This window comes from Brassica oleracea, chromosome C5, assembly GCF_000695525.1.
Source record: "Brassica oleracea var. oleracea cultivar TO1000 chromosome C5, BOL, whole genome shotgun sequence".
Lineage (NCBI taxonomy): Eukaryota > Viridiplantae > Streptophyta > Magnoliopsida > Brassicales > Brassicaceae > Brassica > Brassica oleracea.
In genome coordinates this window covers 5,956,697-5,978,722 of record NC_027752.1, presented here as the reverse complement: position 1 = coordinate 5,978,722, position 22,026 = coordinate 5,956,697, and the positions used below count along the sequence as shown (strand labels likewise).

Here is a 22,026-nt window from a genome sequence, read left to right as displayed (position 1 = left end):
GTTTATTTTATACTAACCAAAACAAAGAAGGTTTAGTTGATTTTGCTGATGCAAGTTATCTTTCAGATCCACACAATGCTCGATCACAGACAGACTATGTTTTCACACATGGTGGAACGGCCATTATCATGGCGTTCCATGAAGCAGACGATCGCGGCCACATCTTTAAACCATTCGGAGATCTTGGCTGTTCATGAGGCCAGCCGCGAGTTGTTCAGATCATGGGGAGTAATACGTGTTGTACTCTTTTTCCTTCACCATGGTTTTGTGCCACTGGGTTTTCCTAATAAAGTTTTAATGAGACAACATCTAAAGCGTATACAATCCCTGTATGGTTATGGCATCCAAGGGGGAGTGTTATAAATCATGCTTTTGGATGTCCATAACCGGTCCAATTCATAATCGGACCAATGCTAGAGAGAGAGAGAGTCAACCGTGAGGAAAGAGAGAGAGAGAGATAGAGAATCGGCATCTTGCATTTTCCTTATTAGATTATGATTCGTACTATTTCCATTATTTACTTTCTTTAGTTTTTTCTTTATTCTATGACAGTGTAATTCCCTATATATAAAGGGTTCTTTATGTTTATGAATAATAAAAAACATAGATTATATTCTTTTGTTTCACAGCATGTATGTTTTTTTTTCCTTTTTCTTGAACGCAAAAGTGTATGTAATATCAGTTCTAGACGAGTAAAGTGCGCTACTATTAGCTAAACCATATTGAGTGAATCTTCTAACTGTATATAATGTTGGAAACTCTTTAATACTTTTTAACATTTAGGCCAAAAAAATATTTTGAATCAATATGTTCTTTTGTGCTCGTGGGGATGCCACGTTATTATCCATGAATATTCACACCTTTTCAAGCTGTCATGCAAGTTCCCAAGCCCTTTTATGGTCACAAAGGGAAAAAGTGATAAAGATAAGATGACCCATCGATCAATTTGTTGGGAGAATTTACATATTGATTAGATATCATATAGTAGCTACTAAAAATGTAGAGGTCCTGAAATCAAATTTCTTTGCATCTTGATAAATTCTAATTGACAATTAAATTACACAAATGCACGCATTTTCAATATACAACGTCAAAACTGCTCACTTTTAACCGGACAATGTAACTTCCTACAGAACAAAATATTGAATCATATTGTCAAGTTTGAATACGAGAGTAATAACAATTCACTGAATTTGTTGAAAAGAAAAAAAACAATTCACTTATAAATTAATATAATAATAATATATGGGTGGATTTCACTGTTTCGGCAATTACGTCAGTAGCAACAACAAAACATAAACTGACCATAATTGATTGATCCAATGGTGTCCAAGTTCGAAGAAGAGCAGTGAAATATTAATGGTGTATATGAACAAGATATGTTGGCTCACTCTCTTTTCTTTTTTTTCTACTCTGACATTCGCACCAGTGTTTGCCAAAGAAGGAACAAGGTGGAACTTGTATGTTTGTCGATTCTTATCCACGAATGAAACTAAAGTAATTAGCAGAATAAAAATCACACAAAAAACGATTGACGCAATGGCGCTTAAATGATACAGGTGTTATGTGAAACTACGATCAATGATTTAACTCATAATATAAAATATTCGAAAATTCAAATATATAGCCAAAAACATTTATCATGCTCTAAATACTGTACTCCAGACGTACCATACCAAATTCCAGTAATACTTCGGACAAGTATCCACGTATATTGTTAAAAAAGTATCCACGTATAGCCGTATAGGATAGCTTCTCCCTTAAAAAAGAAAAAAAAATATAGTAAGAAACTAATGACAGATCCCTTTAAACTGAAAATTTGGAGATCAAAACCTGAATTTATACGAAGTCAAAAAATCATATAAAAATTAACAGGAGAGAAAATATGTTTTAGTAATTGTCTACCGAGCATGATTATTGAGGGTTCTTAGGTGGAGTTCTTAACGAAATATAAGAATCCGTCTCTTAATTTTTAACTAAAAAATGTTAAGAACCAGTTCTTAAATAAGAGTTTTAAGAGCCAATTCTTAATTTTTTTAGTTAAAAGTTAAGAGACGGGTTTTTATATTCCGCTAAGAATTCTACTCTAAGAATCCTCCAATAATCATATGCTCTGAGGATGTTCATCTTTTTTTTTGTGTACCCCATATATGAATGTTCAAAACTTCAAAGAAGAGTCTTACATAAGGAGAATCAAGTCTAAATTGACGTTTTGATGGGTTCGTGTAACTTATGGTGAAAGTATCATATGTCGACAAATACGAAAGGCCCAATCATTGTTTGTCTAACACTCAAATGGTCTTCAGTGTATACCGTCTGACCAGTTTTATCATTTCGGCGATGACGGGATGTGGTAGCTCGTTTGGTAAAGACTTTAGGGGCCAATTGTCATGCTTCTGGATTCGACGCCAGGCGGAGGGGAACTGCCCATCTTGTCATCAAATGCGGTACAGGGTGTTGGGCATTGTCCCCAGCCCAGGTTTAAGCCCTCCCGGGTGAAGTGGACCGCTGCCTAACCGGACCCAGGGAATGATCCACGTAAGTGGGGAACCCTGGATTATCAAAAAAAAAAAAAGAAGGATATGTTTTTTATGGGTCAACTAGATTTTTTTTTTTAGGGTTATCCTAAAAGTTATCACCATGATCTTATGCATGTACCGTTTCTTATCGGACAAAAATCTCTTATAGACCAAATGGTCAAAAAAAAATCTATAACATCAAAAAAAAATCTACATGGACCAATTAAAGGGAAATGACGATTTTGCCATTAATGAAAGAGTGATATGAGCCATTGGATCATCACATCTATGGTTTAATCTTGGCCATACAATTTCACTTATATCTCATTCTCTTTTTTTTAATCTCGGTCATTCACATCTACACAATCTTTCTTATCTCATTCTCTCATTCGAGTTGGTAAAACTAATATAACTCGTACAACTAAATATTTTAAAAAATTATATAATTGGTATAAAAATGTTATAATTTACATATGAAATAAACAAATAAATATTCTATTTGGTATATGATGACAAAAATGTCATCTATTTAATTTAAGATTTTTCATTTTTTTGTTAAATTATTGCATTACACACTTAATTTTATATTATATACTTTATACTTTTAAGGTTATTAACTATATTAGCCATATTTTTATGATAATCAAACATCGAACATATTTTACAAAGCTATGATGTGAAAATATTGGTACAACCCTTATGACTAAACATATAAACAATATATATATATATATATATAACTTATATATATATTATACGAGTATTACTGGTACAACTAGTACAACTTCGACGTTTCAGAAATTAACAAAACTAATTTGGTATTTCATATGAGAAAAACAATCATATATCTCAGTTGGTATGTACTCATAAAATTTCTCTTAATTTAATTTGAAGTTTTAGAAAAAAATATAAAAATTATTACACAATTCCATAAGTTTACATGATCTACCTTATACTTTTAATGTTTGTTAACGTGTTTGTCCACATAATTTTTGGAAAACATACATGAAATGTAGTTTTACAAAATTGATGATTTCATTATAACCGGGCAAAGACATGTAAACATAAATAAGTGGTACAACTGAGGTAAATGTATTTATTATGTGGTACAACTAATATTTTATAATTTCACTGCCAAAGTAAAACTATGCACAAACTGGTAAAACTCAAAAACTAGTACAACTATGTACAGTCGGTACAACTAGAAAACTTGTACAACTACCTATAAATAGTACAACTAGTACAACTGGTAAAACAACTAATTATTCAAATACATATTATATAAAACAAAATTTTAACATATATTGACAAATTCATGCATGGCAAAATTAGACCAACATTTTGGTTCTACATTATCCTCTTCTATAACATTATTCGCTGAAAACAAAAACCCTAATATAGCCATATTAGTTATAAAATTGTACTAGTTATAGTTGTTCTAATTATACTAGTTATACTCGTTGTAGTTGTACTAGTTATACTAGTTTCAGTTGTACTATGTGTACTAGTAGCACTTTGCGTTTTTCACTGTCAAAAATTTTGTATTTAAAAGTGAGATTCAATTTTATATGAGAGAAAATTGATTGGGAATGATAAAGAATTGATCGATTTGAGATAAGAACGAAAATTCATAAGGGTTGAAGAGTTTTTTTTTTTATTTTGATTTTGATTATGGAATGGAGAAATTTGTTAAAATGGAGATTTAAAATCTGGGCTTTTTGAAAGTTGTGAATCCGGATGAAGTAAATGAAAACAGATAATATGGAAAGGATTAGATGAATGACACTTAAGTTTGAGTTTGAGTTTGATTTTTAAGAAATGGTGATGAAAAAATGGAGATGAAGAACGTAAAAAATGATGTTGGAGAAGAAGGAGAGATTTGGGGGTCTAGGGATCCGGATTGGGTTGAGTCGGATTATTGGATTTGTATAGGTAGTGGTTGGGTTGGTAAATAAATAGAAGTTTCTGGGTTTTGAAGTTTTTTTGACTATTTTTCTGTTTAAAATTAATTTAAAGTAAAAATCAAATATAAGAGGTCATTTTAAGATTTTTTCTAGACCAATTGGTCTATATCAGCATTTGATCCTTTCTTATCCATAAAAACCTGAGTTTTTATTATTGTCATTCTACTATTTTAATTTAATAGTTGGTGTAAAAATAGCATCATCTTATTTCACATATGTTTTTAACTTGATTCAAATTATGTTTAATTTGATTTGCAAGTCACACAGCAATATTTCATCAATAATATTGTGTATATTATATAGTATGAACTAGAATATTTTGAAGTACAAGAAATTTTATATTTTGGTCGACAAGTATGAGAGATCAATGATACCCGAGGACCGTCCTTGATCCTTATTCTCTTCTTCCAATTCCTCCTCTTCTTTTCCCCAGACTTGTCTGATCGCGTGGTAGTATCTCCATCCCTAACATTTCCACACACATCGATCACCTGATTTGAAAGTGGGATAACTTCTTCATCCCAACTCCTATGAGATTTATTCAACTTCCTGGTGATTCTCCACCACTTTATGTATCCAAATCAAGCTTCTTACAAAACAACCAAAGATGAAGAAGTTATCCCATTTTCAAATCAGGTGATCCCAGTTTTCCTGTTTGGGAATATGACAACTTCCTCGTCATTATGATCAAACCAGGATGAATCGCGATGTAAGAAGCTGAATTTGGATACATTGAGTATGAGAGTTAATAAAATGAAAAAGGAAAATTGAAAACGTGGCCGGCCATTGTTGTATATGCATCCATTATCTTTAGGACAAAAGTTGACCTGTTTTAATCTCTTTAAATTTGATCACACGAACCAATAAATCGAAGCCAAATCCACACGAAGATTAGAAAAAACAATACTATAAATGCATATACAACCAATTCCTTCCCTTGAGAAAGTTTCGATATTTTCAGAATAGTTGTAATTCTAAGTTTCAGAAGAAAGTGAGAAGGTATGTCGATCTTGTATGGATTTATTCTTAACTTCTTATTGATTCTGTTGACTTCTGAAGGGTCTACATTTTCTGATGATGTTTTTTCAGTTTTTTGGGGGGTAATGATGTTTTGGTGACGGCAATATGATTTTTCCACTCTTTGGTTATAGATCGTGATTACTGAATTTACATTTCATTGATTTATGTAATGGATTTTTGTCCATTTTCTTGTTTTTCATGGAGAACCAGTTAAAAAACATATGACATTTTCTCTTCCAGGTTAGCTTGTCAAACGATCCAAATTTTTCATTTGTATTTCAAACTTATCAGGGTATCAACCCTTAATCTGTTTTCAGTTTTAATACATTTTTTTTTCATTTTGATAATAGTTGTTAGGTTTAATTTTTGTGGTAGCAAGACTCTTAGAAGGGTTCAAGCCTATATCTGCTGATCAACTAATTCAAGTTTCTTTGTTTATTCTTCCATCATTGTTCTTTGAAAGATCATTATCTTCAAGTCTAAATTTTTGAGATTGTTAGTTGCTAGATTAGTCATAAAATATTAACCACTTTGTTCATTAAATCTTTTTGCTTTTTTGTAACTTAACATTAAAAGCGGAGTCTATGGCTTTGTTCATTAAATCTTCATATATATTGTGAAGATTAGGATGTTGCTGTAGTTGTTTAATCAAAAGCTTGTGTGAGTTGCAGAAAACCCCACATACTTTTTCTCAAGTTCTTGCCACTTTTCTTCATGACACATGCCTCTAACTATTTTTTTTTTAATGAATATCATGTCTCTAACTAACTACGAATCTGTTAATCATTAGCTAGATAAATCAGGGGTTTGATTCTAAAACCAGTATCATCATGTCTTCTCGCATTAGGTTTGAATTTTGTATAATGCTCATGTCTTTTTTTCTTTTCTTTCCATCAACAAAAGTTGAAATGATGGTTGTTGATTGCATCTTTTACTGTCTTTAATATCACTTTACAAATGGAATAGTGGAGAGACTCATCATTTGTTTTGACTTCTGGGGGCCATGCCCTTGATAAACCATCTACGACCGTGTGTAAATTACCTTTTGTGACTTCCATTCAAATGATACTCTTATACACATAACTTCTTTTTAGCTCTATGTTTCTCCTCAACGGGTTGCTATAATTTGGGAAGAGATTGACCTACCTGATCTCAATTGTTGTCTTCTGCAGAGACGAAGCTATATTATCTTCAGGCAGCAACCAGGCAACCACTATGAATGATCTACAAAGCATAAGCGACAAAATGTTTATGGACAAGAATGTATCAGCATGCGACTTACAAGAGAGCGTAGTTTGTAACTGCAAGGAGCCTACTCAAATCGTCGTGAAAGATATATGTGTCGATGAGGGTGTGCCTATGGTGCAGGAGAAGTTCTTATTCAACAAGGAAGAAACTCTCAAAGTAAATGGGAATGTTTCCGAACCCAAGTCCTCAGAAGACAACAAGCCTGAAGAATGTGTTGACACTAAAGATGTTATGGAGTTGGTTGTGACTGGAGATGAAGTTGGTTGCGAGAAACCGCCACTTGAAAATGTAGTAGCTGAATCAGAAAGTGTCTCTAACAAGGCTTTGACCTTGAGAGATATTATATCAATGGAGGATTCCAATAAACCTCTCAACAATGTCAACACTAATGAGCCTGAAGGAGACCTAGGCCGTGATATAGAACAGAGGAAAACAGTGGAGAAAAAATCAGTTAGCTGGAGATATCTTCCCTCAGAAACGGTGGAACCAGAGAACCAACGGCTAAACAATGTACTCGTAGAGGACTCTTATGATCATCACCATCTCTTCTCAAGTTATGAGTTTGGTGCAAGAAGTTTCTCTGAAGCAGCAGAGTCAGGTTTAGCTCATATAACTTACTCTGGACCCATCTCAATCTCCGGAAGCCTCTCAGCTCGATCTGATGGAAGCACTGTCAGCGCAAACTCCTTCGCTTTCCCAGTGTAAATATACATACGTACATACATACACTCACAAACATATATAAATCAACTTATTATCTGCATAACCATTTTTGTGAATACAGATTGCAACGTGAATGGAACAGCAGTCCTGCAAGAATGGTGAGAGCTAAGAAGAGACAGGAAAAAGGTTGGAGACATTACTCTCTTATCTGTTGTAGATTCTGCAGATCGAGGGTGCCTTGATTTCAGTAAATATTGTTTTTGTTTTTGAGTTTTGAGGGTTTTTCCCCAAGTTTCATGTGTTGCTTCAAACACAAGGCACAAACCCTAAGTTGCGGCAAACTCTTGATTGTTATTTCCTTATGTTATATGGGCTTTTTTAAGTACCAAGGCCCATTTGTTTGCAACTTGTTAAGGAAACTGTATACAATCTTGTCGTATTCGTCAGTAAAGACGGTACAAGTTGCCACGTCATTATCTAATCTCCCTTTTTCATCACAGCGTGTCCCCCTCAGTGAGAGCCACGTATCATGCCTCAATCGAACGGCTGTTATCTCGTACGGAACTATCCATCGGACGGCTCTCTTGGCCTGTTTTAGATATTACAAAAATAAAATTAAAATACAAAGCCGACGTGTCACCAGTGATGATAAAGTAACCATGGCCCATACTTCGCTGGAGTTTAAAAAAGGCCGTCGCGAGAGAGAGAGATAGAAGAGACGGAGGAGAGGAGAGGAGGCTAAAGGATCAGTGACTCACTGAGTCGGATTTGAGCGAGTCATTGCCTCCATCGAAGATCTCTTTCTTGAGTTTGCTCCCTCCCTCAGTGTCTCCTCTTCGTCCACGATGCTTACGATGTAACTGAAAATCTTCAGATCTAGGTTTCTTGTGAGTTTTCTTCTTCAAATCGCTGATTCTCGTTATGTTTCATCTGTTAGGTTGTAGTTCTCGGAATCTCTGAATCTGTTTTGATCATTATAAGGAAGATCATGTTCGTTGTGTTGATTGTTTAAAGTTTCGTGGATAAAAAGATGTGTGTGATGGATAAACGTTTCAAGAGGTGTGCACAAAGAAGATATCTCCAAGTAGTCTTCAGTATCTGTGTAGAAACCGAGATAAAGAAGGTGGCTTTAAATCTAGATATAAAGATAAATCTTCTAGAGTTCTGATCGTATTCGGTGTCTTTATGCAGATGGCTTACCTGATGTAACACCAGGCTAAAGTTTCCTTCTGCCTTGTTGAGCTCCGTGTTGGTTCTGAGAGATGGCAATGGCAGTCTTCAAGTCTCCCATTAAAGGGGAATTTCATGGATCTAGAAATATGGAATCGAAGGAGTTCAAGCATCATCATCTGCTTCATCGCCACTCTTCAGGACGAAGACGTGTTTTCGTGCAAACCGAAACTGGCTGTGTTTTGGGGATGGATCTTGACCGTAGTGACAACGTTCATACTGTTAAAAAGAGGCTTCAGATTGCTTTTAACCTCCCCACGGAGGAAAGTTCCTTGACCTTTGGGGATATGGTGCTGAAGAACGATGACTTGAGTGCTGTGAGGAATGATTCTCCGCTTCTGCTGAAGCGTAACTTAATGCACAGAAGCTCGTCTACTCCGTGTCTGTCACCTACTGGGAATGATCTGCAGAGAAAAGATCTAAGTGGTCCTATTGAGATACTTAGTCACTCGCGTTGTTTTCTGTCTTTGAAGCAAACGGCTAATGACATTGTTGAGGCGATGAAAGCAGGTGTAGAGCCGATCCCTGTTAATGGTGGGATGGGAGGGGCGTACTATTTTAGGAATGAGAAGGGTCAGAGCGTTGCAATTGTCAAGCCTACAGATGAAGAACCGTTTGCTCCGAATAACCCTAAAGGCTTCACAGGGAAATCGCTTGGGGATCCTGGTTTAAAGCCTTCTGTGCGTGTAGGAGAAACCGGATATAGAGAAGTTGCTGCCTACCTTCTTGACCATGATCACTTTGCTAATGTTCCCCCTACGGCACTCGTGAAGATAACACACACTGTATTCAATGTCAACGATGGAGTGAACGGTAACAGATCTCGTGAGAAGAAGAAGCTGGTCAGCAGCAAGATTGCTTCGTTCCAGAAGTTTGTAGCTCACGATTTTGATGCTAGCGATCACGGGACTTCAAGCTTTCCGGTTGCTTCTGTGCACCGCATTGGGATATTGGACATAAGGATTCTCAACACAGACCGGCATGGTGGAAACCTTTTGGTGAAGAAGCCTGATGGTAGGTTTGGTCAAGTGGAGCTTATTCCGATAGATCACGGCCTTTGCTTGCCAGAAACACTCGAAGATCCTTACTTTGAGTGGATTCATTGGCCTCAGGCGTCGATACCTTTCTCTGAAGAAGAGCTTGACTACATACTAAGTCTTGATCCAGTGAAAGACTGTGAAATGCTGCGAAGAGAGCTTCCAATGATCCGAGAGGCTTGTCTTAGGGTTCTAGCTCTGTGTACTGTTTTCCTTAAAGAAGCGGCTGCTTATGGACTCTGTCTTGCAGAGATTGGCGAGATGATGACTCGGGAGTTCCACGCAGGAGGAGAAGTTCCAAGTGTACTTGAAATGTTGTGTATCGAAGCCAAGAGATTGATTGCAGAAGGAGACGTTTTATCTCTCAGGTCAGATGTAGAAGGAGAGACAGAGTTTCAGTTTGATCTAGACTACAGTGACTTAGATTCGGTTTATAGCTCGAAGACACAAACCCTCATCGTCAAAAACCCATTTTCAAACGGACGTTCTTCACTTGGAAAGCTAGAAGAGGAAGAAGAGGATGAAACCGAAGAAGAGGCAGGACTTTCTCTATCTCTCTCAAAGCTCTCGACATCAACGAAGGACAACAAAATGGGATCCATGTACCCGAACAATCCAAGAGACGAAACTGAGAAGACATTGTCAAGTCACAAGAGCGCGAACGTGCTGCTACCGGTTAGCACGAACTTTGTGAAGTTAGCAGACATGATAGAAGCCGAATGGGTTGTGTTCTTGGAGAAGTTTCAGGAGTTGCTTGACTCTGCTTTTGCAGAGCGTCGGACCATGACGTTGAGGAGTAGACAGAGACTTGGTACATCGTGCCAGTTTTGAGAACATACACGCAAGACTTAAGACTTCACATAATAGAAAAGACCGAGGAGTTTACGTTTCACGGGTTTGAAGTAATAACTTGTTATCTACGTTACGATTAGCTTGCTTTTGTGGGCACGACGAACAATTGCAATGCGAATAAAGTTCTTTATTATCATCTGTAGTGCTTCGTAAATATTTCTATTTTCTTCTCATGTTTACAAGAATAACAATAGTTGTCCAATGATGTTTTGGGAATATATAACCAGTTAAAAATAAGGTTTTTACTATCATTCAGCTAAAATTATTCAAACAAAATCGAAACGTATCATTCACCCATTGTTATCTTAATTCCTGCTTTTGTTAATTTTATGGCAACTTGTTCATCGTTTGGTCTGAGAATGTGATGTGTTTGTGATAAACTCATACTTTAGTGGACACAATTTATCACTGCCACATCAGTGACCATTACTTGTCTGCTTGTCAATGTCCTTTCGGAAGCATTTTCTTTAAAGTCTTGAAACTTTATTTAAACTTGTAACCAACTTGTTCAACGTTTAAATTGTTAAGAGAGTGGAATTATTGGGAAACTTAGTCTCTGAAATCTTTTTCTCTATTGTTTTGAATAACTTTTAAGGTTTTAATGGAAGCATTTTGAATAATTTTGGTTCTCATTGTATGGCAGTATTGTTCTGAAACTTAGCCGACATGTAGAAATGATCTGATTAGTAAACAAGATCATCTTAGCAATTATTGTTCTCTGTTGGCGTTAATGATTAATTTTCACTTTAAAGGCAGTTTTCTTATGTATTAGTATTGTGACAAAAAAAAAGTATTTGATTTATGGAGATTCGTGTAGATTTAAAGTTCTCCTGCTAAGAAGAAACTTAAAATAAATTAATGCTCTATTCAGCTGTATTCAACGATAATCGTACGGTCGTACCCCATAAAAAAAGACTTCATAAAGTACAACTTTCAGTTTTATTTTTACATGTAAACACACTGTGTAGTCAAAAGCCAAACTGAACTGAAAATGAAAGTTCGGTTATATACGTAATCAAATTTATAAGCAATGTAGTTATAATATGTTTTTGCTGAAAAAGGCAGATCCATACATTTCGATATAAGAGTCAAATCCAAACAAAACCATAAACTATATAAGTTTGATAAGGGATCAAAAACCTTGAAATAACAAGCAGTTTGATTTCAAATATTTTTATTAAACCAAAGAAAAAAGTCAAAAGCTCGAATATATGTTTTAACCCAAAATGAACCGAAACTTGATTAGCCTCGGTTCAAATATCATATATGCCTCCATGGCCTCTCAGCGAGGCTCACACAATCACCATGTCTAAAACAATCAACGAGGTGATCAATTGTTAACCCTGCCGCTTGCATGAAAGAATGTACGATAACTGGACCGACGAATCGAAACCCTCGTTTGATCATATCTTTGCTAATTATCTCAGCCTTGGGAGATCTCAGTGGTACATTTCTTGAATATTTGAATTTGTTAATAATCGGTTTGTAATCCATAAACCCCCACATGTAGCTGCTAAATGATCCAAACTCCTTGACCACCTGCAAAATAAAGTTTTCTTTGTAATTATAATATAAACAAAGGTGTAATAGAACTATATACAGGAGATTGTAGAGATGCTTCGCAAGAAAAATGGGAAGAAAATATGGGAATTTGCCTTGGTTATGCATCTGGCATTGTCAACTATACATCTGACTCTACTCTCTTGTAGCATTATTGCTTTGTTTGATGCAATCTCTGTGATCTCTTTCTCTCCCATATTGGCCACCAGATTTGGGTCAAACTCACAAAATGCTTCTCTACTTTCACAAAATTTCATAAACACCAATAAAAATATATCTACAGGTATAATATAGCAATTTATGAACAGTAGTTAGAGATTTCACCTAAAGAGTTCTTTGCGTTTTAAAATCTCAGTCCAGTTATAGTCCATTAACATTCCCGACATGGCAAGGAACTCAAAAAGCAAGCTGTTTAAATGATTAATCACCATTCAAAACTAATAATATTATTTTCCTTAACAACTGAACTGTAAGCATAGTATACAATTGTGGAAGCTATAATCATACTTATCATCATAGACTGGGACTCCCCATTGCTGATCATGAAACGTTACGTAGACTTCATCTACAAAGAAACAAATTAAACCTCGTTATATTTAACTTATTATCATGTTCATAACGGAACTGCTTTAGTGTAATCACATTAATGATTCTCTATACAGATACAGCATATTATATGGCTATAACTTTAGTTTAGGACATTTCTTAATGATTTTACCACTTTTCTTGGTGATCCAATTACACCTCTTTGGTTCATCACTTTTGAAATCCTCATATAGACGTCTGTCTTGTTGTTGCGGAATAGTTTTTGGAACAAATGTTTCTCTTCTACGAGGAGATGAGATCAAACCGAGTGCTAGAGAGATCCTTTGCTCTAACGTGGAAGTTGAATCCGTGGCGGAGGAATCGGTCGAGTTTTGAGAGAGTGATAGGGATATAGAAGAGAGTGAGAAAGAGGAAGAAGTACTACGTTGTAGCGTGATCGGATATATCCTCTTTAAGTGTTTGGCAAAGAAATTTGAGGTTTGCTTAGTCTCCTTTTCTCTTACACTCTTACTTTTCTCCAAGATGGCTCTTCTATTAGGGCTTGCTTTGTACATCTTTGGTTCTAGAGTAATTAAAAACAAAAGATGATCACAGGTACTTATAGGAGAGCAATGCACCAAAAAAAATGGAGATCAAAAGTTATTACAATAGCTAGATAGAAGTAACTACACCTAAGTTGGTGAAATGTGGATTTCATGTTTGTGAAATTTTACCATATTTGAATATTTCCTCCACTAGTGTATAAAGAAACGGCAGTTTCATGTATCTCTTGGTAATGAAATTTATTTAAATTGAAAAAGACATACCACGATTTTGCAATATTTATTTAAGGTGGTTTAGATCTAATGCATGTATCGAGAAAGGTGACAGACAACCAAGCTGGTGAAGTGATCCATCTTCGTACCTTTTATATAATTCATCCACTTTTAATATTTAATTTGTTGGAGTTCTCTTTCTGTATTTGATTTGAAACACTAATTGATAAATGTATAACAAATATAAGTTCCTGTAACTTTTAATTTTGGGATGAAAAAACTGCTAATCTTGGAATAAGATGCTGTTTAAAAACCACAATAGTCTAGTTCGCACTCGCCAAATCTTTTAGTGATGAAATAAAAAGGATTTAATCAAATAAAGTAAATTAAATAATCGTTAAAGAGGATTATTCTTAGCTTCTACTCTTTGCAGCTGCATGTTGATTTTAAAGAGACATCAACGTTTCGCCTATTTCAGACAAAGAAGGCTCATCTCTCTCTACGTATATATGTTTAGTTTGTCTAAATTAGTTAAATGGATGTTATTGCATGTAAACAGAGGGGTAAATTGATGTGTGTATAACTAACTATCCGTGTAGACGGACAGTACTGTACCAATGATTTTTAAACCGGTCTAGAAATAGAACCGGAACGGATAATAGATTCGGTTAGTCGAAAACCGGAATTAGGTTTTAAATCATTAAACCCAAAAATCGTAAAACCCTTTTGTCTTCCTCGTCTCTGCCCTCCCAAACTTTCCGGGAAAACAAAATTTTCTCTCCGGCGACTCTCAATTCTCTAAATTTTCTCTGGAAACGACAAGGGAGTCTCCCGAATTGGCAAACCCTAATCCCCAAATTCCATGATCTGCAGATGGATTGCATTCAATCCAAGCAAATTGTCCCGTGTTCTCTCTCCTTTCTCTTCCCTCTCATCCACTAAACCCGACGACGAGCCGCTTTCCGCAGCCAATTTCGCATTGGATCAGAGAGATTACTTCCGTCGAGAGATTCTCTTCGGGATGAAGAAGATCGGGTTCCGGGAGTATCTCCACGGGCGTCAGTTTCGAAGCTTGGCTTCGGAGTTGAAGCAGGTCCACGTCGAAGAGATCATGTGCGAATTGATGGGTGAAAGTTCGGATCTTTCGGTTTGGTTTTTCAAAGAGCTGAAAGATGTTTATGGGTTTCGCCACTCGAGGCTCTCCTCGTTGTTTGTTTCGCATAACTTAGCCGGTCAAAGACGTTTCAAAGAGCTTCAAGTGGTTTTGGAAGAGCTCCTCCAAGAAGAAGGCAAGTTGTTAAATTTCGCTTAAAGCTTAGAGTTTTTGTATAAAAGAGGAACCTTTAGAGTTGTGTAATGTAGAAATCTTCTTCTTCGTTTGTTACCTGAATATGACCTTATTGCTTTTTGTTTTAGGCTCTGGTTCAGCATTTTCGCTATGTGAGCTTCTCTCTACTAGCTTCAGGAAGTGGGATTCTACGAATGTAGTTTGGGATATGTTGCTGTTTCTCTCATCGAGATCCAAAATGGTTGATGATTCTCTTTATATACTGGAGAAGATGAGGGATCTGAACTTGAGTGTCTCTACACAAGCATACAACTCAATCTTGTACAACTTGAGAGAAACAGATAAGATGTGGGATCTGTACAAGGCCATCGAGTCTAAGAACGAGCACACGTACTCAACAGTTGTAGATGGATTGTGTCGCCAACAAAAGCTAGAAGACGCAGTTTCTTTCCTCCGGACTTCCCAGTGGAAAGACATTGGCCCCTCTGTAGTTTCTTTCAATAGTATAATGTCAGCTTACTGTAAATTAGGTTTTGTAGATACGGCCAAGTCGTTTCTCTGTACAGTTTTGAAATGCGGATTGGTTCCTAGTGTACATAGCCACAACATACTCATCAACGGACTCTGTCTAGCTGGCTCCATCGGAGAAGCGTTGGAACTGGCTGGTGATATGAGTATCCACGGAGTGGAGCCTGATACCGTGACGTACAATATTCTTGCGAAAGGGTTTCATCTCCTCGGTATGATCAAATGGGTTTGGGAGGTCATTCAACAGATGCTTGATAAAGGTTTGACTCCTGATGTTATTACATACACGATATTACTATGTGGTCATTGCCAGTTAGGGAACATAGACAAGGGCTTGAGACTGCTGAAGGATATGTTGTCGAGAGGGTTTGAGTTGAACAGCGTCATCCCCTGCAGTGTGATGCTCAGTGGTTTATGTAAAACAGGACGTATCGAAGAAGCTTTCTCGCTGTTCTATAGAATGAAAGCCAATGGTGTAAGACCTGATATCGTGGCGTATTCTATAGTGATTCATGGCTTGTGTAGATTAGGAGAGCTTGATTTGGCTATTTGGCTTTACGACGAGATGTGTTCCAAAAGAATACTCCCGAATTCGAGGACGCATGGTGCTATGCTGCTTGGTTTATGTCGGAAAGGGATGATACTTGAGGCAAGAGCGCTTTTGAATTCTCTGATCTCAACCGGCTGCACACTTGATATTATCCTGTACAATATCGTTATTGATGGGTATGCAAAGTCTGGTTGCATTGAGGAGGCGTTAGAGTTATTCAGATTAGTGACAGAGAGTGGGATAACTCCTAATGTCGCCACTTTCAATTCTTTGATTCACGGTTATTGCAAGACTCAGAACATAGCTGAGGCTAGAAAGGTCTTGGATGTCATTAAGTTATATAAATTGGTTCCAAGCGCTGTGAGTTACACAACTCTGATGAATGCATATGCTAACTGTGGAGATACTGAAAAGGTAGACGAGTTGCGCCGTGAGATGAAAGCGAATGGGATCTCACCGACCAACTTCACATACTCTGTGGTTATCAAAGGACTTTGCATAGGCCGGAAACTCGAGAAATACAACCAGGTACTGCGGGACATGGCTTCCGAAGGTGTAACTCCAGATCAGATCACTTACAATACTGTTATTCAGCATCTATGCAGGGCTAAAGATTTGTTCAGAGCGTTTGAGTTATTCGAAGAAATGAAATCTCGAAACCTTGAGCCCACGCCTGCCACTTATGATATTCTAATCAACGGCCTTTGTTTCTACGGTTACTTAAAGGATGCTGAGAGGTTTCTCTGTTCGCTTCAGGAGAGGGATGCTAGTTTATCGAAATTTGCTTATGCTACACTGATCAAGGCGCATTGTGTAAAAGGTGATCCTGAAGTGGCGGTGAAGCTGTTTTGTCAGGTCCTAGATAGAGGATTCGATGTTTCTGTCAGGGATTACAGTGCGGTGATCAATCGTCTGTGTAGGAGAGGATTGGCAAAGGAGGCTAAGTTCTTCTTCTGTCTGATGTTATCACGGGGAGTTTCGCCTGATTTAGATATCTGCAGAGTGATGATCAAGTCATCAGATGTGCTTGCTTGGACAATTAAAGCAGGTTTGTTGCCTTGAAAAGTTATTGTCTCATCTTATGTGCTAGCTAGCTGGCGAAGGCACACTTTCAGTAGAGAAACTGTCACATGAAGAGGTAACTTTCATTAGTTTAAATGTTATTGTAAAATAATAAACCAAACAAGTTGCTTTGCTAATTAACTGAGGCTTTGTTAGCAGATTAATTTTAGCTACTGGATGGTACCATCGGCCACCAATTGTATCGCTGTCGCATTAGCTTCTTCAATGGATCGCTGTTAGTGATGTTTCTTGATCATTGGTTTTAGTGTTCTTATATACTTCCTCTTTGTTGTCTATTTATCATCGAATGATTGATTCTTTACCCTTGAAATTGATACTATGTGGCTTTCTGGTTTGTTTGGAACAGGTCACTTATGTATTGTACTGTTGATCAAGCACCGTGCAAAGCAGCTTTGGGGTTCCCTCAACAAACACAAAGCGTCATTGGTGGTTTTGCTTCTCGAGTCTAAAGCCGTATTGTCTAGTTCAAGTTCTTCTGAAGGTAAACTCCGTGGTCCAAATCTGCAGTATGACTATAGCATGCTGGAATTGTACACTAGAGTGTTGATGAATGGGTTCAAATGGGGAAAAGGGTATATAACTAATCAAGCTTCATGTGTGTTAGGCCTATTTTAATTACTTCGATTTTCTGGGATGGGACTCAAGAGTCTGAGCCTGTTCTTGACTGTGACATCTTGTAAGGTTGTTGTTCTTGATGTATTTTTTTTTTTTTGAATTGAATGTTAAATTGAATTCAAAAGAAAAAACTTTTTTACAACACTAAATGAGTCATTTCTTATAGAAACTATACAAGAAAATCAAAAAACTCATACTACTACTCCAAATCAACTTCTCTTCCTTCACTCAAAAGAACTTCTTCAATACCTAGCTCTCACTCCTACTAGGACATTCCTCCACCTTGAAGAACTTACCCAGCTCTCACTCCTACTGGGCACCTAGCTCTCACTCCTACTAGGACAACCAAGCTTATCTTGTTCCAAACCAAAACTGCAATCCTCCTTCATACTTCTTATCCCTCCCTTGAATGATATAAAGCTTATTCCTTACAGTTTTTTCAATGAGTTTAGTAAGAAGACAGTGAGAAGATCCTTGTTCCCCATGCCTCCTCCTATTCCTCTCCCTCCAAATATAATGCACTGAAGTTTGGAAAATATAGTGAATGGTAAAGAGAAATAGGCTCCCCTGATTCTCATCCACTACAATCCTTTTAATTTCAGACCATCTCGCAGTGAAGTTATCCTTTAGCACTCCTCTTGCCAAATTTTCCCAAATAAGACTAGTAAAAGAGCACTGAAAGAACAAATGCTCAATGGACTCCAGCGGGTCTTGACAAAAGCTGCAGGAAGTATTTGCACTTATATCCCATTGAGCCATCCTACTCCCTGTGGAAAGTCTGTCTCGCATTGCTACCCAGAGAATGAAAGAGTATTTAGGGGTATAGTGTTTAAACCATATCGCCTTATACCAGTCACAATGTTGGTGCTTCTCACGTACTACTTGCCAAGTCTCACTGGTTTTAAACTCTTTCTTATAAATATCCTTCGCATTCCTCCAAAGCGATATGTCTTTCTCTTCAAGATATAGTTTCTCCTTGATCTTCTCGATTTCCAATTCAACTCTATTTAACATAGAGAACCGGTGATTCTTCTTCCTGTGATTTATACACTCAGCAACTTTTGCATTTTCCTTAATTCCCATCTCAATGTATCTACCCTTCCCCAAAATCTCAATCAAACGACCCATAGGAGACCATTTCTCGTACCAGAAAGAGGCTTTCAATCCATTCCGAACATCAACCATATAGAAAAGCTTTGCTCTGTCTCGATGTTTTAAGATCTTCTTCCACATCCAAGAACCCATCTGAGTGGTACCTTTAATCGACCAGAGAGAACCTTTCCTTATAAGATAAATCTGAACCCATCTGACCCAAAGAGATTCTGCAGATAAAATCCTCCAAATAACCTTCAAAATATTAACCACAGACATTTCTTTCAATGATCGGATGCCTAAACCACCTTCCTGTTTAGTTCTACAAACTTCTTTCCAACTAACCTTCACTCTTTTGCTCTTCAAATCAGTACCCGACCAGAGAAAAGCAGAACAAATTCTTTCTATCTCTCGGATACAGCCACTAGGTAATTGAAAAGCTGCCATCCAGAAGTTTACAAGGCTCATAATCACTGAATTTATTAACTGGAGTCTCCCGGCATACGAAAGAAAACGCCCTGTCCAGGATCCCATCCGCTTTCTAATCTTCTCAATCAGCAGAAGAAAATCTCCTACCGTCATACACTTAGTCAATAAAGGAAGACCTAAGTATCGAACTGGTAACTTACCTGAAGCAAAAGGAAAATGACCCAAAATCTCCTCTCTTTTCTGCTCACCAACCCCAGCCAGAAATAGAGTAGACTTTTCCAAACTTATCTTCAACCCTGACATTTTATCAAAAGCTTCAAAAACTTGCAAAATACCTTCTACAGATCGCTGAGACCCATCAGCAAACACCAACAAGTCATCCGCAAAGCACAGATGTGTGAGAGCAATATTTTTACATTTCGGGTGAAAACCTGTCTGACCTTTAGCTGCTGCCTCATCCAAGAGTTTCGAAAGCACATTCATACAAATGACAAAGAGATAGGGAGAAAGAGAGCAACCTTGTCTTAGGCCCCTACTGCTCTGAAAATACCCTGCGAGCTCACCATTCACTTGGACTGAGAAAGAGGCGGTAGTAACGCAAAGAGTGATCCATTTGAGAAATTTTTCCGGTAACCCCATTGCTCTTAGAGTGTTGAGAAGGAACGGCCATTGCACCAAGTCAAAGGCTTTGGAAATGTCTATCATCATAGCACACCTAGGAGAAATATCCTCCTTGTGATAGTCCTTCACAATCTCTGTAGCTAGAAGGACATTTTCCATCAAGAATCTCTTCTTTATAAATGCTGATTGGTTAAGGGCAATACATTTAGGTAGGATCCCTTTTAATCTTCTCGCAAGCAGCTTCGAAATGATCTTATACAGAACATTACAGATTGATGTAAGAACATATCTTGTCAATGTTTGATTCATTTTTTGTGTACCTCCCCATCATTTTTTTTTTGTTTTGGTGTTCTCAGACGATTTTCGGATGTAAGAAGTCTACTATATACAATGTATCGAAGAAAAGATTACCAACAAAACTTGGTGATAAATCACAAACAAACTCTGCAAATATTCAATCATTTTCTTTACTACAAGCATGTTTTATGTGTGTTTGTGTTTGTGACAACATCCATTACAAAATGAAACCATTGAGATAACACCACTTGGTTATACATATACCATATTTCTATATATATAATAAATATAACGATATTACAAACACAAAGCTCACAAAATTACAAATTACCCATATATATGTATGTATAATATCTTATACTGATATTTGATTAATATTTAATAGGGAGGATCATTTTGTTGGGTCTTTTATATAAATATAAGATAAATCTCGTCAGTTGTTTTTGGGAGGATGGTGCCTTGGTTTCCAGTAATCAGCAGTGTAGGCAACGAGATCATCCTCTTCCTCAACACCTGTCTCCTTCTCTATTGGCTTCTTCGGATTTATCTTCATCTTTGTCGTTTCCTTACTAAACTCTTCGCCACTTCCTCCTTGTACTTGCGCCTTCTTCATTGCATCATAACCATCAACATGCTTCACCATTCAACATATTCTTAGTTTACATATAAAGTATACTACTACTGGAGTACACACATATTCATGAGTAGATTCAACCTAGCTAAATCTTGACTAATTAACATATAAGAACTACAAGAGAGGCCATTATAAATTAAAGTAGTTCGTATGTATTATTCACTACTCAAAGAAAACATAGAAGTAAACATTTGGAACGTGAATAGTATACCTTTGCATTTGAAACAACGTTAACACTTGACTTTTCATTCTTATCTCCTGATGAAATAAAATATGACACATATTAGATACGTTCTGGTTAAGACAAATATATAAAATCATGCATGCATTATCTTTCATGCAAAATGGAAACAAATAATAATTCGATTGGCATTCTCATAATGCAAGTTATTACGTAAAGGTCATAAACTATGGGTTAATATCTCGAATATTCATGACATTCAAAATATGAATAGTTTATCAGAGAAAAGGGAAGTAAAATAGAGAGAGATAAACCATGAAGGGAATATCCACACGAGAGGCAAAACAAAAGAAGGATCAACAAACATAGAAAGCTTGAAGTGATGGTCATCGCTTATTTTTGACCTTAGCTACGAAAATGTTCTCAGAAATGAGTTATGAGATCAAATCATGCAAATGGTGATGATGAAGTATAAATGTTAATTAACTAGTGTTTATATAGGAGATCCAAGAGAAAGACAAATATAAAACTATATTTTTATTTTACCACAAGCCATGTGTCTCTATTGGGAACTTGCCATCGACGTTTGGGACATGAATAGAATTACAACATGAGGATCCAAGTTTTCACTTCACAGTTAGCACTATAAGGACCTTTCCAACTAGATTAAGAGAATGAAAAAAGTTAAGTGAATATAGTCTTGTATTCTATCAATGCAGTTTGAAATAATATGAGATATTTTTGAGAATTAAGATTATAAACTTCTATATTTAAAATATTTTGGTCCAATTCTAATATCTCAACAGAGGTATGTACCGGTCGTAACAATGTAAAAGAAAAAACATCTTGTTGACCAAACTTAAGTCAATAGGATACATTATTCAAGAACAGCCCTAAAAGTTCGAATGGTAACGAACGGAACAACTGCGGGATAACTGTGGTGCGGTTCTAACAGTAACAAAAACATATAGATACGTAAGTATGTGTAGAGGTTTTGGTAACCATTAACAGCGATGCGGTGCAGTACGGTCCATCACCATTCAGAGCTTTAATAAAAACTGAACACTACGTTTATGCGCAGGTGAATACATTTATATGTTTTCAGGAGACCAATTCTTAGCTTCAACTTCTTCTTTTTTTCTTCGTTTCTAGAGATTCGATATTCGAAAGCCCATACATTCGCTAGAACGGGATCCAAACCGTCTTAAATTTTTTTTTTTTTTAAATAAACCATTTCAAACGAAAATCAAACACACAGTCCATTAAATCTTTGTTAGATAATCTAAAATTATAGCCATTATGCCAAATTCTCGT

The 22,026-nt window shown here is 36.6% G+C and overlaps 6 protein-coding genes across 11 annotated transcripts; 3 read left to right on the top strand and 3 right to left on the bottom strand.

Moving 5' to 3' along the window:
• The first annotated feature begins 5,345 nt into the window (after positions 1-5,345).
• LOC106295188 lies at positions 5,346-7,852 on the top strand. The gene is made up of 3 exons (XM_013731024.1): positions 5,346-5,482; positions 6,676-7,452; positions 7,536-7,852. Exons 2-3 carry the CDS (start codon positions 6,719-6,721, stop codon positions 7,654-7,656), a joined length of 855 nt encoding a protein of 284 aa, XP_013586478.1. The 5' UTR covers positions 5,346-5,482; positions 6,676-6,718; the 3' UTR covers positions 7,657-7,852.
• A 237-nt stretch (positions 7,853-8,089) lies between these two features.
• LOC106295187 (phosphatidylinositol 4-kinase gamma 6) lies at positions 8,090-10,770 on the top strand. Of its 4 annotated transcripts, none has more exons than XM_013731020.1 (3): positions 8,091-8,270; positions 8,352-8,537; positions 8,606-10,770. In XM_013731020.1, exon 3 carries the CDS (start codon positions 8,677-8,679, stop codon positions 10,510-10,512), a length of 1,836 nt encoding a protein of 611 aa, XP_013586474.1. In that variant the 5' UTR covers positions 8,091-8,270; positions 8,352-8,537; positions 8,606-8,676; the 3' UTR covers positions 10,513-10,770. The 4 variants fall into 4 exon arrangements, with proteins under 4 accessions (XP_013586477.1, XP_013586474.1, XP_013586476.1 ...); XM_013731022.1 differs by having other exon boundaries at positions 8,091-8,301; positions 8,445-8,537; XM_013731021.1 differs by having other exon boundaries at positions 8,091-8,301; positions 8,429-8,537.
• Positions 10,771-11,451: 681 nt separating this feature from the next.
• On the bottom strand, positions 11,452-13,227 carry LOC106293348 (probable GMP synthase [glutamine-hydrolyzing]). Its single transcript, XM_013729016.1, has 5 exons — positions 12,812-13,227; positions 12,601-12,658; positions 12,418-12,501; positions 12,189-12,330; positions 11,452-12,072 (listed from the first exon to the last, which is right to left on the bottom strand). The coding sequence occupies exons 1-5, from the start codon at positions 13,191-13,193 to the stop codon at positions 11,794-11,796; spliced, it is 945 nt and encodes a 314-aa protein (XP_013584470.1). The 5' UTR covers positions 13,194-13,227; the 3' UTR covers positions 11,452-11,793.
• Positions 13,228-14,256: 1,029 nt separating this feature from the next.
• Positions 14,257-17,536, top strand: LOC106343650 (putative pentatricopeptide repeat-containing protein At1g13630). Of its 3 annotated transcripts, none has more exons than XM_013782921.1 (4): positions 14,257-14,683; positions 14,811-16,898; positions 16,982-17,029; positions 17,190-17,536. In XM_013782921.1, exons 1-2 carry the CDS (start codon positions 14,257-14,259, stop codon positions 16,820-16,822), a joined length of 2,439 nt encoding a protein of 812 aa, XP_013638375.1. In that variant the 3' UTR covers positions 16,823-16,898; positions 16,982-17,029; positions 17,190-17,536. The 3 variants fall into 3 exon arrangements, with proteins under 3 accessions (XP_013638375.1, XP_013638374.1, XP_013638376.1); XM_013782920.1 differs by having other exon boundaries at positions 16,982-17,057; XM_013782922.1 differs by having other exon boundaries at positions 16,979-17,536.
• A 350-nt stretch (positions 17,537-17,886) lies between these two features.
• LOC106344352 lies at positions 17,887-19,759 on the bottom strand. Its single transcript, XM_013783750.1, has 4 exons — positions 19,180-19,759; positions 18,896-18,990; positions 18,044-18,805; positions 17,887-17,979 (listed from the first exon to the last, which is right to left on the bottom strand). The coding sequence occupies exons 1-4, from the start codon at positions 19,757-19,759 to the stop codon at positions 17,887-17,889; spliced, it is 1,530 nt and encodes a 509-aa protein (XP_013639204.1).
• Positions 19,760-20,302: 543 nt separating this feature from the next.
• On the bottom strand, positions 20,303-21,102 carry LOC106294341 (root meristem growth factor 2). The gene is made up of 3 exons (XM_013729892.1): positions 21,027-21,102; positions 20,743-20,789; positions 20,303-20,531 (listed from the first exon to the last, which is right to left on the bottom strand). The coding sequence occupies exons 1-3, from the start codon at positions 21,100-21,102 to the stop codon at positions 20,331-20,333; spliced, it is 324 nt and encodes a 107-aa protein (XP_013585346.1). The 3' UTR covers positions 20,303-20,330.
• Between the last annotated feature and the right edge of the window lie 924 nt (positions 21,103-22,026).

Coding starts and splice junctions, on each gene's coding strand:
- LOC106293348 (XM_013729016.1), bottom strand. CDS start 13,193: ATGTACAAAGCAAGCCCTAATAGAAGAGCCATCTTGGAGAAAAGTAAG. Junction 12,502..12,600: donor GTCCCAGTCTATGATGATAA/GTATGATTATAG, acceptor TCATTTAAACAG/CTTGCTTTTTGAGTTCCTTG. Junction 12,073..12,188: donor ATGCCAGATGCATAACCAAG/GCAAATTCCCAT, acceptor TTTATTTTGCAG/GTGGTCAAGGAGTTTGGATC.
- LOC106294341 (XM_013729892.1), bottom strand. CDS start 21,102: ATGACCATCACTTCAAGCTTTCTATGTTTGTTGATCCTTCTTTTGTTT. Junction 20,790..21,026: donor GTGTGGATATTCCCTTCATG/GTTTATCTCTCT, acceptor TTATTTCATCAG/GAGATAAGAATGAAAAGTCA. Junction 20,532..20,742: donor ACGTTGTTTCAAATGCAAAG/GTATACTATTCA, acceptor TGAATGGTGAAG/CATGTTGATGGTTATGATGC.
- LOC106295188 (XM_013731024.1), top strand. CDS start 6,719: ATGAATGATCTACAAAGCATAAGCGACAAAATGTTTATGGACAAGAAT. Junction 7,453..7,535: donor AACTCCTTCGCTTTCCCAGT/GTAAATATACAT, acceptor TTGTGAATACAG/ATTGCAACGTGAATGGAACA.
- LOC106343650 (XM_013782921.1), top strand. CDS start 14,257: ATGATCTGCAGATGGATTGCATTCAATCCAAGCAAATTGTCCCGTGTT. Junction 14,684..14,810: donor AGAGCTCCTCCAAGAAGAAG/GCAAGTTGTTAA, acceptor TTTTTGTTTTAG/GCTCTGGTTCAGCATTTTCG.
- LOC106344352 (XM_013783750.1), bottom strand. CDS start 19,759: ATGGAAAATGTCCTTCTAGCTACAGAGATTGTGAAGGACTATCACAAG. Junction 18,991..19,179: donor TCATTTTCCTTTTGCTTCAG/GTAAGTTACCAG, acceptor TCTGGATGGCAG/CTTTTCAATTACCTAGTGGC. Junction 18,806..18,895: donor TGAAGAGCAAAAGAGTGAAG/GTTAGTTGGAAA, acceptor AATATTTTGAAG/GTTATTTGGAGGATTTTATC.
- LOC106295187 (XM_013731023.1), top strand. CDS start 8,677: ATGGCAATGGCAGTCTTCAAGTCTCCCATTAAAGGGGAATTTCATGGA.